The following is a 14,802-nucleotide window of genomic DNA, read 5'->3' as shown; positions in this document are numbered from 1 at the left end:
TTAATCAAATTCTTTTTAAGAAAAATGTTTTATATTTTATTTAAATAAAGTTTGAACGTTAAAAACAAATTAAATAGTTTTTGAAAATATCGTGCCTAAGTAAGATGAAATTAATAATTAAAATAAATAATAAGAAGAAAAAATATATATTAATTAAAAAATAATTATACATATATTAAAAAATATTCTTTTGAAATAACTTTATAAGTGATAAGAAGAAAGAAAAAGAAAAGAAAAGAAAAAGATAAGATTTCATTAATTGAATATAATCATCACAAGAAAAAAAATAAAAATAGATTAAATTCGGCCTATAAATTAATGAAGTAAAAGAAAATTTAAGATATCTAGAAAAAAAGAGAGAGAAAGAGCGAGAGACAGACGGAGAAAGAAAGAGAAAGAGAAAAACAATTTGGAACAAGAGATTAAAAGAAAATTTAATCTTCTAAAATTATTTATACTGTGTAACTTCAATCAACAAGGGAAAAGGACATGTTGATAGTCATTATGATCCCTGCAAATGTCTGATTGTAAGTTACTTGAGAAAAATTTTAGGTTTATTTTCAATGAAAGTAAAAGATCATGGTGTGATCTAAGAAAATATTTATGAAGTAGATGAATATCTAAACAATTTAAAACTAAAAAATTTATACATGAAACTAAGGATTATCATAATAAATTATAAGAATAGAATATGGATCTATATATATTTGATAAAATGAGATTAAGTTTTATTATTATCAAGTCGTTACCTCTATTGTTTATATTGTACGTTAAGTTTATTAAGATTGATAATTAAATTTCACAACAATTTTTTTTCTTTTCACATTTTTCTTTCATATGTATTTATTGTACGAATAAAATGAGAACTTGCTCAGAATGACTTATTTGAGAAAATTTTGAGAAATATTTTAGAATGTTGACTCATGAATAATTTATATTAATATCCTTAGGAAATATTAAATAGGATTAAATATGTTTAGTCCTCAACTTACATGTGAAATTAGAATCTGTCCTTCAAACATTAATACATTTTCGTCCCCAAATTTTAAAATGTCCTACAAACATTGATACATTTTTGTCCCCAAATTTTAAAATGGATATAATACTTTTAACCTAATGACGCTAATTTTTGTGAGTTTGTTAAACGGTATTCCAGACTGATATTTGAGCTTGAACATGTCAAAACGGTGTGAACAACTCAAACGTCATTCTAAAACATATTTGACACGTACAAAAAAATTGTAAGGAGTTGGGTTAGAGAAACTATATCCATTTATTTTAAAAATTTGAAAATTAAAATATATCAAAGTTTGAGAAAGGAGTCAATTTCAATTTCACATCATTCAAATTTAGTGACTAAAAATATTTTAAACTTTATTAAATACAAATATATATATATATATATATATATATATATATATATATAGATAATGTTATGTTATAATTACTGGTTCTCTTTAATAAAATCTTGCTAAAAAAATAATTTCAACTTTTAATCAAATAACAATTATTATTAGAATAGTCAAGGCGTTACAAATGATACTCTAATATTTCACATCAACATTTTAATTCTCATATCATAATCATAAATTTTTATTCATTACAAAACCATATAAATTATAATTAATAAAAATTAAACCCTTAATTTGATTTAACCATTAATTACAATATTTGTATAAATACACAACAAAGGAATGACCCTTGCTTGAGTTTCCTCTTTAGAGAAGAACCAAACTTCTTATTTTATTTTGCTTGTGTTGTGAGTACATATGCTACTGTGACAACCTATGTCATTTCAAAATTGAAGCTTAGGAGATGAGTCTTCATGTTCATGCCACAATATACTTTTCAGTTTATGGTGAAAGAGTATACAAGGATTCAAACATAATAAAACCTGCAAAACAAAAGGAAGAGAATGGTGCTAATGAGAAAAAAAAAAGGAAAATGAAAAAAGAATGAAGAAGAAAGAAAAGGTATCCAAAAATAATTGTTTGAATTTGAATTAAAATGAGTACATGTAACACGTGTCAATGATAATGTTATGTCAGTGTCATGTCACCCATTATTAAAGGTGCAAATTATTTTAGCTGCAGGACCGGAACAAATTAAGAAATGCTTATAATGATTACTGTACAGATTTTTAAGTGTAAAAAGGTCACGTATATTAACATCATGTCAATGGCGAATAATTTAGTGATAATTATTTAAAGAGGACTGAGACTATTTGTTAGACTTGAAAATATATTTAAGATTTTGAAAATAAAATGGTATGGTGATTTCCGATAAGTTTGAAAAATATTTAATATTTAAGTTTATTAACTTCTTTTATTTATTTTTGTTTCATGGATTTTATGTTTATTTTTAAAAAATTTATTAGTGTCATGTATTTTCTTTAGTTAGGAATATTTATTTTTCTTAAGTCATTGTATAGGAAAATGAATAATTAGAGAAAGACCATAAAGTTGTCTTTTAGGATCATCTTGTCCAGTCAGAACCCCATCACTTGTTCAACAAGAAGTCTGTCTCGTCCAGTGAGACAGAGCAGTTGAATTGTCTATAACAAAATGCTCGCCCAACGATCAAACAGTTTCTTGGTTGGTTAAGTGTCGAGAATGAAACCAAATAAGGAGTTTTTGGTATGAAACTAGGGCTGATTATGGATTGGATTTTTAATGATCTAATCCACATCCATTTTGGATCCAAATAATTGGATTAGATTTTCGATCCAAATCCATTTTTTCAAAAAAAGTAGATTGAATTTTTTAAAAATTCAGATCCAAATATTTAGATCAAGTTTAAATCCAGATCTAAATATTTGGATCTCAAAATCCAAAATCCATTTTTCATAAAATAAATTCAAATTAAATTTTTTAAAACTTGTGTCCATAGGACTGATACCATAGAATTTGGCAGATTTTTTGTCGGAGCCAACGAGGTCAAATTTCAGCATGGGATGAACTTGGATGACTTTCGAACGAATTTCGGTCGGGGATGACGTGACCAAATTTGGGCCAAGGTCGACTTGACAAAATTTCAGTCGAGATCGACTTGACTAGATTCGACTGAATTTCGGCCAGGGCCGATTTTGCCTAATACGACCAAATTTTGGCCAGAGCCGACTTGGCCAAATATGGCCACATTTGGGTCAGGGTCTGATCAGTCAAATTTCGATCACGGTTGACTCCACTAAATTCGTCGATCGGGATCGACTTGACTGAACATGGCCAATTTTCTATCACAGCCGACTAAGTTGAATATAGTCATATTTCGTTCAGGACTTACTCGACCGAATACGGCTAAATTTGAGCTAATGCCGACTCGACCAAATTTGGGCTAAAGTTGGCTCCAGTCAAAATTCGGTTGAATTCAATCGAGTTGGCCCCCATTGAGATTTGGCTGAGTCGGCCCTGGTCCAAATTTGGTCGTATTTGGTTGAGATGGCCTAGGATGAAATTTGGCCGTATTCAAATGAGTCGCTCATGATCGAAATTTGGTCGTATTCAATTGAGTCGGCCAGGACCGAAATTCGGCCGAATTCAGTCGAGTCAGCTCCGGTCAAAATTCGGTCGTGTTGGCCTCGACCAAAATTTGACCGAGTTGGTCCTGGCATGAATTTGGTCGTATTCGGCAGAGTCGATCGCGACCAAAATTTGGTCATATATAGGGGAGTCGGTCCTAACCTAAATTTGGCCATATTCAGTCGAGTTGGTCATGACCAAAATTTGGTCAAGTCGGCACTTGCCAAAATTTAGCCGTATTTGGTCGACTAAGTCCCGAACGAAATTTGACTATATTCAATTTAGTCGGTTGTGATAAAAAATTGGCCATATTCAGTCAAGTTGGTCCCGACCGACGAATTTAGTGGAGTCAACCCTGACTGAAATTTGACTGATGAGGACCTGACCCAAATGTGGCCATATTTGGCCAAGTCGGCTCTGGCCAAAATTTGGTCGTATTAGGCAAAATCGGCCCTAGCCAAAATTCAGTCGAATCCAGTCAAGTTGATCTCAACTGAAATTTTGTTGAGTCGACCTTAGCCCAAATTTGGTCACGTCGTCCCTGATCGAAATTCGTTCGAAAGTCATCCAAGTTCATCCCATGCTGAAATTTGGCCTCATTGGCCTCGACAAAAAATTTGTCAAATTCTATGGTGTCAGCCCTATCAAAAATCTAATCCACATCCATTTTGGATCCAAATAATGGATGTGGATCCAAATTTGTGTCCATATGGCTGACACCAAAGAATTTGACAGATTTGGCCGAAGACTTCCAAATTTTGTCCAGGACCAACTGGGACAAATCTCGATCGGGACCGACTTGACAGAATTTGGCCTAATTCGGCCAAATTTTGTACAAGGTCACGCCAACTCAATCAAATACGATTAAATTTGGGCTAGTCCGTCTTAACCTTTAGTCTAACCTAACAAAAAATATAAAGTGAAAATTTGGATTGGATATTTTGGATTATCCATTTTGAAAATCTAGATTTTGAGAATGGATATCCAATCCATAAAATATATAAAATGTAGATTAGATTGATATCCAGATCCAATAAAATGGATTTTAAATGGATTGGATTTTTAATAGAATGAATATTAAATGAATTGGATCATAGAAAAAATGGATTGGATCATAAAAATTGGATTTTTTGCTCACCCTTAATGAAAACGCATGGAAACTCAAAAACTTCGGTCAATGGCAGTTTTGGAACAAAACTACAACAAATTATTCTATCTACTCGTGCAAATTCATCAAATTCGTATGTTCTAGATGATTAAGAGTAGTTAATCTCCATTTTCATTAGGATTGAATGTAATGAATTCATACTTCATCTAACTTTTCCTATGCAATATATTTCCTTTCATATTCAATTATTCTATCTTGATTATTAATGTGTATGATAGGAATATTATGCTATTTGTTGTTACCGAATCATTGAAAAATGAATTAGAATTAGACATGGATAGAACACCCCAAGAGTTATGGTTCTAGGAATAGACATCATCTCTTGGTCATTCTAGAAATGTGATCTTAATGTAAATTGTATGTTAAAATGACTAAAAAAAATAGAGTTTTAACATATGATTTAGACCTTGCTTCTACGCAATTAGAGTAAGTATGCTTTTATTATGAATGTGAGTACATTAAAGATATATATTGAGTAGTGTTACATTAATTTAATTCATGAAATTCAATTATAAGGAAGCTTTTTACTGAATCACACCTTTACTTTTATAATTTTGCATGCTTTATTTTAGATTGAACTAAAAATGATTTTCACAATTACTAAAATTCGTAAATAATCATAAGTAGATTAACAAACACAAATCTTTTAGAAAAACAATACTTGAACTACAATTTTACTATTTGTAACGAATTGGTATACTTGCCAAAAAATTAAGAATTTTTTATATAGTTTATTCATATTTATTACTAATTTAACTTTTTCTTTTTTATGAAATGTATTTGTATGAATTAGGAAAAGTATAAAAATTAAATATAAAATTATAAAATGTGAAAATAAAAAATTATATTTATATTAGAGATTATATAAATTAAAATATAAGAAGAATTTATAATATATATAAGTGGATATAAATTTTATTTTAAAAATTAATTTGTATGATTATTTTAAAATTGTTGAGAATTTTACATCTTATAACATATATTGAGCTTATATTGTAGAATTGAATTAAATTTAAAATCAACTTTCCATATAAACTAAAAATAAGATGAATTTATAAAAATATAAATGGGTGTAAAATTTATCTTAGAAAAAGAATTGCAGTATATGAATTGATACAATTTCCTTATTTTATATTATTAATTAAATTTAGTTTATTTATTGAAAACTTAAATCTAGTTTTTGTGAATATATTACTAATTTTGGTTTAAGTAAGTTAATAAATTGCGTTAGCAATTACTGGGACTACATCTTGTAAAGATAAATGAGTTGAAATTTTTAAGTATGTTATTAAATGTATATAATTTCAAAATTTTAAAAGAGATGTTTAATAACAATAGTATATTATATTTAACTCAATAGCTTTTCTTTTTCAAATTATGATATTTGTACAAAGAATCCCTTCACCCATGTTCTTTTATAAACAGCTTGAATTTGACATTTTATTTAAAGGGATAATATAGTATCCCTAATTTGTTGACACTCAATAGGTTTAAGCATCGGGCGGAACAACTTAATCACAAGAGAGCCACGCCTCCTTCAAAAGTTTTGAAATTTACTTTTTATATATATATTTAATTATTTTTTAAAATTATATTTATATATTATTTATATTAAATTTATATTATGAAAAATTATAATAAAAGATAAAATAAAAAGTTTAATAGAGACATTGATTTATAAAAGAGATTAGAGTTTTATTTTTTTTATTTATAAGAACTTTCATTAATGTAAATTATCATGAAAGTGTGTGAGGAGAAATAAATACAAAGAAATAGATTAGAAAACAGAGGTTGGAAAACACATAGATTGAGATTGAAGTATACATTCTCGGATGATCTCTCACATGTCAAGGTTAGTATCTTATTATAATTTATATATGTTAAATTTATGATTCTTTTTAGGATGTTTCTTTCAAATGAGTATAAACTCTAATTTTGATTTTAGGGATTGTTTTATAAAAATTGTATGAACCTTAATTATAATTTTTTCCAAATTATTATAACTCTTAATTATGAAATTTAGGGATTTTATGTTTTTTTACTGCCTATGATAATTTTTTTAAAAGTTTTGAATTTATATAATGTTGCTTATTTAATTAAAGTTGTATAAATTTTGTTATGTTTTGGATTGTGATAATTGTGATTTGTGAATACAAATTTTATCTTTTTCTAAATAGGTGAGAGGTGATAAATTTATATTTGAAAAATTATGATAAAGAGTAGAAGAATTGATTCTTTTTTGGAAAGAGGAAGGCTTGTGATAAAGATGAAAAACAATGCATCTACATTAACTAAACTTAAGAAATTTCATGAGAACCAAGAATTCAAGACAATGAAAAACAAATCACTAAATTTCCTAAAGTTACATATAATGAATATAAAAATTCATTAGAACATGATTCGGGAAAAAAGTCCTCAAATTTGACAATATCCACCAAATCAAATTGATGAGGTACCAAGGACTTATCAAAATGCTATTCATGGTTTGATATCATAATATAATAATGAATGATAGTCATATTTTTTTGAATTCTACTATTATGTGTGCTTGTTTTAAGCCGAAGAAATGAAGAAAAAAAATGAAAAAGAAAATTCTAACTAAAAAAAATTATATGTAATAAATTTAATTTAACATCCCTAAATTTTTTATCCCTAAATTTTTTGTCCAAGTTTCGTCACAGAATTTAAGTGCCATAATTAAAGTTTTGTTATGAATAAATAATCTTCTACCATAATTTTTAACTTATTTATTTGGCAAGTCAATGGAAGTTCAGTCAAAAGCTCATTATGGGACTCAACCTATTTGCATCCGTATTGTAGGTCTATAATTTAGTGCATATTAGGTCTAACATAAATAGTCTTATCTAGTAAGTAGGTTTGTCGATATTTATGTTATAAAAAATATAAAAAACTATTGTTCTTTTGTGCTTTACAGATAAATAATAATGACAATTTATTACATTATATATGTTATCCCAGCTTACTTAATACGTGACCTTAAATGAGAATAAAAAAATAAATATATATTCTTTTAAATCATTATGAAAAATTGTATTTGATTCCTAATAAATTGATGTAAAGTATTTAATTTCGGTATTTAATGAAAATCAATGTATAATATAATTCCTAATAAATATTTTAGTTAACTATGAAAGTTTCTTTGTCACACAACACTCTACTTATTATTTGTTGAAAAAATATTTAATAATATTTTTTTATAAAGTACGAAAGTTAAATACTTTATATAATTTAATTTAAAAATAAAATACGATTTTTTTTGTAATAATTTAGTTACAAAATATATATTTAACGAGAAAAAAAATTGTTATAAATTAATTTTATATAAATAATTTTTTAGACAATTATTAGCATTTTCAAATAACCAATCACAAATTCATTCACCAAATTAGAATCTTCCTTTGTACTGTAAACAAATCATATTAAAATTATTTAGTAATTGATGACACTATTTTCTAAATTTGACACTAAGCTAAATTCGTGGATCATGATTTTTTTTTAATCTGGAAATAAGAAGAATTTTGACTGAGCACAAACCAATTATTTTGAAAATTTATTTCAGTGAATTATTTATTTCATAATATTTATATTAAGGGTGTAAACATGACATTGTACATAAGATTAAAGTAAATATTTAAAAAATGTCAGAAAAAATATATTGGATACTCTTTGTGAAAACCCTATGGACATAACAATCACTTTCAGAGTTTAAACTCTTCGATTTAATATGACTTTCCCCTATAGATTTCATTTTCATAATTGATAAAGATTGATGGAAACTTTGTGGTCCATAAATAAGAAGCATACTAAGTGAGGTAAATGCAGGGGCCATGTGTGAGAGAAAAAAACACCAACTCTGTTCCACATATATACAACAAATTCAAAACCTCAATAAGCATGTGAATCAACTAATTAATACAGTGAAAAAAAATAAAGTTTTGTACTACATTTTATCAGACAAGATCTTCCCGATCTTATTCTGTTGTGACGAGGATTGGACTTTCATGCAATTTATAAAAATCTCCATCAACTAAGTAATCACTTTCAAAACGTGTTTGGTAAACATCAATTTGAATACACAGTTGTTTTCTTTCTTTTGCCACTACTTTGGTTCCTCATTAGCTCTTATTCTATGAGTGTGAATAGAAATTGAATCCTTGAATAATCAGTGAAAGTAAAGTATATATCAATTTATTTTACCTTGTACTGAAATATGGTATGGTAATAGGGAATTAGAATTACTCTTTTTCAGTAGTTGTGTATTATTTATGTTAATATATATTAAAGGTTAATTTTCTTATTTAAATAAACTATACTATTAATTAAGCTGTGATAAGCATAATTTTCTTTGTTTTAATAAGATTTTAAAAAATTGTTTAAGGATTAGGTTGATGTGAATGATTAGTTGATTTGGTAATTATTTTTAGAAAAAAAAAGTTAATTCTTCTAAAACATAGGAATTGTTATATCATTAAAGCTATCCTTTCTCTTTTTTTTAAGCATAACCTTTCTCTAAATTTTTCACTATATATAAAACAATGCTCACCTAAAATCTCTATTGGTGTTTGTTAACCTATATAGGGTGCTTTTGTGCAGCCTGTCATTTTCTTCTCGCACCCTATTAATTTATTTAATTTCTGCCTTTGTCTTTATTTGAAGTTCTTTCCTCAAAAAATAATTTCGAAATAGGAAATATATTCTAGAATTTCTTTTTCGAATTTTTTTTCTTAGGAAAAATATTATGATTTTTTTTAAATAGACTTCCAAAATTCATTTTCTGAACAATGACTTATTTTGTGAAATTCTAGAAAATGAAATTTTAGAAGTGATAGAAGTTTAAAAATAGTGAGATTATTTTATTTTAATATTAAAATGTTTGAATATAAATAGAATCGTTTTACAAGAGTTTCATTATTTTAAAACACATTATCTCTCTAAATATCACTTTTCTAGTGCTCTCTGACTTCTCTTTAGAAGTTTTGTCTCTCTGATCGTCTGATTGAAGAACCAAAATCGTAGGATTGATCCTCTCGGTGAACTCTTCAAGTTGGAATCAATTTTTCCATTCGTGTAAGTTGAGTTTCTGCTCTCTTTTTGGTCTATTTCTGTTTTCTGTCGTATGTGAGCCTTTTCTGCTTGCATGCCTTGTTTTAATCATCAGTATGAGTCTCTACTAATTAGTGATCATAACAGTATGTCCTGATCATTCTTGTAATATTTCTATGTGTAGATAGACATCATGTGGAGTTAGAGGCGTTTGACATTTATGGAGCGACCTAAGCAGGTTAACGGGTAAGGGAAGCTAATAGCTTTTAGAGTTAGTGAGTCATATCTTATATGATTGTTAAATATTTGATATGCTATGATGAATTATTGTTGCTTGTGATTGTGGTATGTTGATCTTTTTAGTGATTGAATTGGAATTGATTTTATTATTTAAATTTGGGTTATTTGAGAAAGATGAAGTTGTTGGATCATGAATCTAATTGGTGCAACCTACTATAATTTAAAACTCTTTTTGACCATTGTCCATAGCAGAAGTACCAATTGGAGTAATGAAACAGGTCCAGATTGCTCAAAAACCTTAATTTGGTGTTGTTGATAGTTGATACAATGTTAAGCCTCACGTGGTAGCGTTGAACGCTCACTTTAACGAATCGATTAGCGCTGAGCGCTGGTTGTTGCGAATTGATCATCGTTGGACGCTACTTTCTGGTGAGCGCTACCCAGTTTTCAACATTGCGTCTTATTGGTAAAATGAAGATTCCCGCTTCGTTAACCGTCAGATTAAACTAAAATTTTGATAGCTGATCTTAGACATGTGAATCTTCATTTTGACTAGTGGGATATTTTGTTTTGAAGTATGTGGTTAGAGAAATGATTTTCACCGTTTGGATGTATTTCATGTATAGCGCCAATTGCTCCATTTTTCTATTTTTGTTGTTTTGGTTACTTTGGATGTTCTGTATATACTTGAACCTAATTCTATAGTTCTTATTGCTATGAATGAGATAAAAATGTTATTATGGGTATATACGATGATAATTAGTATGAAATGTTGTGTGAGCATGCAAAGTTATGATGTTTAGAGAATTTCTTTGAGAAATTCTGTGTGGAGATTTTAGTGTATGCATCAGCATAAGGATTCATTATTGGATTGATATCCTTTTTATAATAACTACTAACGCTCAAGTAGAGCAAAGTAGATTATGTAGTGAAGAGATGAAGGAGATCCTAGCCACTAGACTCGATCAAGTCCTAGGTGCGAAGGAGATATACCTTGTTGATGGTTGGGTGATAACCCCTTGAAATCAAACTCTGCAGAGTTTGGGAACCATCCGCAGGTGTAGGCCGTCAGGGGATCCGATGTCAGATGCATGTATCCAGATAATTAAGTTTAGTGTCAATTGTTTGTGTGATTATATACCAAAGTTATGTTTAATAACATGATTGTAAGTATTTGGCATGATTTAAATATAAATATGTATGATTATCTCTTTTGCACATTAACTTACCCTTCTGTGTTTTTTGTCTTTCTTTTGCAATGATCACCTATTCGGTGGGAACAAATGTGATTTCAGTATCAGAGGCACTTCTGGAGGATGAGAAGTCATCTTTTAAGGTGGTGGAAGATTTTTGTGGGAGCTGGTGTAAGTGAGTGGTTCGTGTTTAGAATTAGAATTGATTTTTAGTTGATTTGTACAAATGTTATACTTTTATAGTCATATATGTTTTAGGACTGTATTAATATACTTTATACACTAGATGTTATGTTTTGACTCCTATAATGAAATAATCCTATTTTATTAGTTTTTAAACTACTAATATTAGAATGTTACATATTTCTTCCTTAATCTCCTTTCCAGAAAACGTTTGAAAATGAAAAATATATTCCAGATTTTTGTTTTCCAAAAAAAAAATATGTTTCTGGAATTTTTTTTCCAGAATATTTTGAATCTTTTTTTTTTTAAACTGACTTCTGTAATTCAAAATGACTTATCTCTTCCAGAATCTTCTTTCCAAAAAATACCTTTTTTCTTTCGGACAGCATTTTTCTCCTTCCAAAATCCATTTATCTTTACGGAATCCATTTTCCGGTCAGTCACATAGATTTGAAAATCATTATCTGGACTGCAGCCTTTCAAACCTTCAAATAAAATTTCTAAGGACAAAAATGGAATTAACAAAAATGAGAGGGTGCAGGAAACAATTGCCACCTATATATTATGTGTATTTATTCTGGGTTGGTATTCTTCATCTCCATTGAATTACTTATTTTGATACTAGCCAACTACACCTTAAAGGCTTACATTTCAATTTCATTGAGACAGACCACCAGCATAACATGTCATCCACAGAAAACAATAAAATGATAAACTCATTCTCATAAAATCTATTATAATAGAGACAATGGTCTGAACTTAAGTTGTTGCAATAAACAAAAGATTAATAATGAAAGAATCAAATCTCTAGTACTAGCAAACTAGGCATTTGCTTTAGACTTTATATAGGTTTGCTCAACCTGCAAATCAAATTTCTCATTTTTTTTTTCAGTTAGAGTGCATATATATAAGTTATCTATAAAGTTTTTTAATGTCATCGTTCAAGATGTATATCAAATGTAACATAAATGACTAGAAAAACTCTAATTGTGGTAAACTTGCAATTGGCGAGAATATCTCAATTATATCAAACAAGCATACAATGCAATCAAAATTGAAACACAACAATGAAATAAAAAACGAAAAACAAATTGAATGAACAAATCTGATATCTAGTAGAGATAAAATGCACAAAGATGAACATCGAGAGAGATGAACCTGGCATGACTGCATGAACGAGAGGACTCTGAACGGTCTGAGTGAGATAGAGAGAGGAGAGAGAGCATAGGGCTGTGAACCCAGAGAGGGTGGTAGCAAGCGAGAAAGAACAAGCGCACCGTGAGAGAGCAAATGAAAAATTCCAAATTCTTTTTAGTGAAATTTGAAATTCTATTATTAAAGTTAATAAAAAATACCTATTAAAATTACTAGAATTTGAAATTCTTTCAAAGTACAGTAGCCAACAAGTAGAGTAGCCAACGAAAGTATTTAACCACTGACCATTCTAAAGTTCGCTAAAAAACTGAATAACTCTATTAAAATTCGTTGTCCAAACATACTGTTAAAGGTTTGTTTTCCATATGCCGATTGATGACTTCATCACGTATACAGTTTGTTAACTGCTGATATGGTTCAATAACAAACCTGTTACCTGAGCCAGTTTGACAACTGAGATTAATTTTGGCCCAACAAACCAGAAAATGTGATTTCTGAAAACCCAAGTTTAGATCCTGATTTAAGAAGCAGTGCTTCCCAAGCCCTGGCCCCGGGAACAAAGCTTTTCGCAACAATTTTTTTGGTCAATTCTATTGCTTCAGCAATCAAGTCCTTTTGGCACATCTGAAAAATGATATTATCAAAGGTTGAAGATCTAGGAAAGAAACACTTCTCCAACATTTCCTCCAACAAAAAGCATGCTTCACCAATCTCACCTTTCCCAACCAAACCATCAAGCATGATTCTGTATGAATGCAAGTTGAGCCCAACACCTTTCCACCCCATTTCCTTCATTACCTCCCTTGCCTTACTTATATCCCCTGCTGCACACAAGGCACCCAATAAAGTATTGCAAGTAACCACATTTGGTTTGCATTCTAACTCTTCCATAGAAGCAACAATCTCAAGCGCCTCATCTACGTTATTCTGCTTACACAAACCGTTTATATACACATTATAAGTATAAACATCAGGAACGACTCCAAACACAAGTATTTCATCAAATAATTGATCTAACTTTGCATACTCCCCCTCTGCTACAAGCCCACTCAAGACCATAGTATAACTTACAACATCAGGCTTAATTCCATCTTGTTTCTGCTGGTTCAGAACATCCAAAGCATCCATACCCTTCCCTTCCTTCACCAAGAACCTAATCATGTTTGTATAATCCCTGACACCAGGACAAAATCCTAGTTTCCTCATATCCCTCCAAACAACCAAAGCCTCAACACTGGTCATATCCTTTTGTTCACACAATGATGATATTATCGAAGAACATATTCTCTCATCCAAACCATACCCATCTTCTATCATACAATTCAGCATCTTAATGGCATAACCCACCCTCTTAATTCGACACAAGGCCTTGATCAAAACCCGAAATGTCGATTCCTCAATACGAATGTTCATATGCTGGCTTTTCAGCAAGATCTCGGGAACCATTTTGAGATACTCTCTCTTCCTACAAAGCAGTGAGAGAACCAAGTTCAATGAGCAAACAGTTGGTGTGCACCTGAACCTGGGGATCCTGAAAAACAAATCCACAGCATCTTGGACCTTGTCAGAAAGACCATAGAACTTAATAAGGTACACAAGGATAGACTCTGGAGTTTCAAACTTCTCCAAGTGTTCAAGGTGGTCAAGGACAGCAGGAATGTCCTGCAACTGGGAGGTGTTGGTTAAGGTTTTGATGACAAAGTAGTAAGCTTTTGGATTTGGGTCACAGCTATAAGCTTTGAATGAGTCAAGGAGAGTGGAGAGAAGAAAAGGGTGGGGAAGGTTAGCTGTTTGAGGTTCCTGGGAAAAACCCATTTCAAGGGTTGCTTGTTTGAACTTTTGCATGGCTTGTTCTTGACCAAAGTTGTGGTGCCATGAGGTCTTGTAAGGAGAGTGTGGCCATTTCCTGAATTTTCTGAGGTATCTGTTAGCTTTCTTCGATAAAGGTTGTCTCACCATTTGGATCTGACGAGGAACTGAGCAAGAACGGACATTGGATTAATTCAATCAAACGTGACAAACAAAACCAAAACTTTGGCTTGGGACGATGACAAACCAAAACCTTCCACTGAAATTGATTTTGACAAAATTATAGACCTACAGTTATATAAATACTTAATTTAATTTACTTTATTTTTATTGAAGATTGTATATCTTTAATTTATATATACTAATAAATTAGGATAATTTTCTTTGAATGAAAATATGTTCAGAGTATATTTTTCAAGGACAATGCATTTACAAAAATCAACTTGTATCATTTTCATCTTTATTTTAAAAT

The 14,802-nt window shown here is 29.7% G+C and overlaps 1 protein-coding gene across 1 annotated transcript; it reads right to left on the bottom strand.

The window, feature by feature from the left end:
* Positions 1-12,707: 12,707 nt before the first annotated feature.
* On the bottom strand, positions 12,708-14,597 carry LOC114183782 (Pentatricopeptide repeat (PPR) superfamily protein). The gene has a single exon (XM_028070915.2). It carries the CDS (start codon positions 14,478-14,480, stop codon positions 12,981-12,983), a length of 1,500 nt encoding a protein of 499 aa, XP_027926716.2. The 5' UTR covers positions 14,481-14,597; the 3' UTR covers positions 12,708-12,980.
* Between the last annotated feature and the right edge of the window lie 205 nt (positions 14,598-14,802).

Source organism: Vigna unguiculata, chromosome 5 (genome assembly GCF_037176805.1).
Source record: "Vigna unguiculata cultivar grain cowpea cultivar isolate G323 ecotype 2 chromosome 5, ASM3717680v1, whole genome shotgun sequence".
In the NCBI taxonomy this organism is placed as follows: domain Eukaryota; kingdom Viridiplantae; phylum Streptophyta; class Magnoliopsida; order Fabales; family Fabaceae; genus Vigna; species Vigna unguiculata.
Note: the sequence above shows the minus strand (reverse complement) of the source record. Positions and strands in the feature narration are given on the sequence as shown.

Coding starts and splice junctions, on each gene's coding strand:
- LOC114183782 (XM_028070915.2), bottom strand. CDS start 14,480: ATGGTGAGACAACCTTTATCGAAGAAAGCTAACAGATACCTCAGAAAA.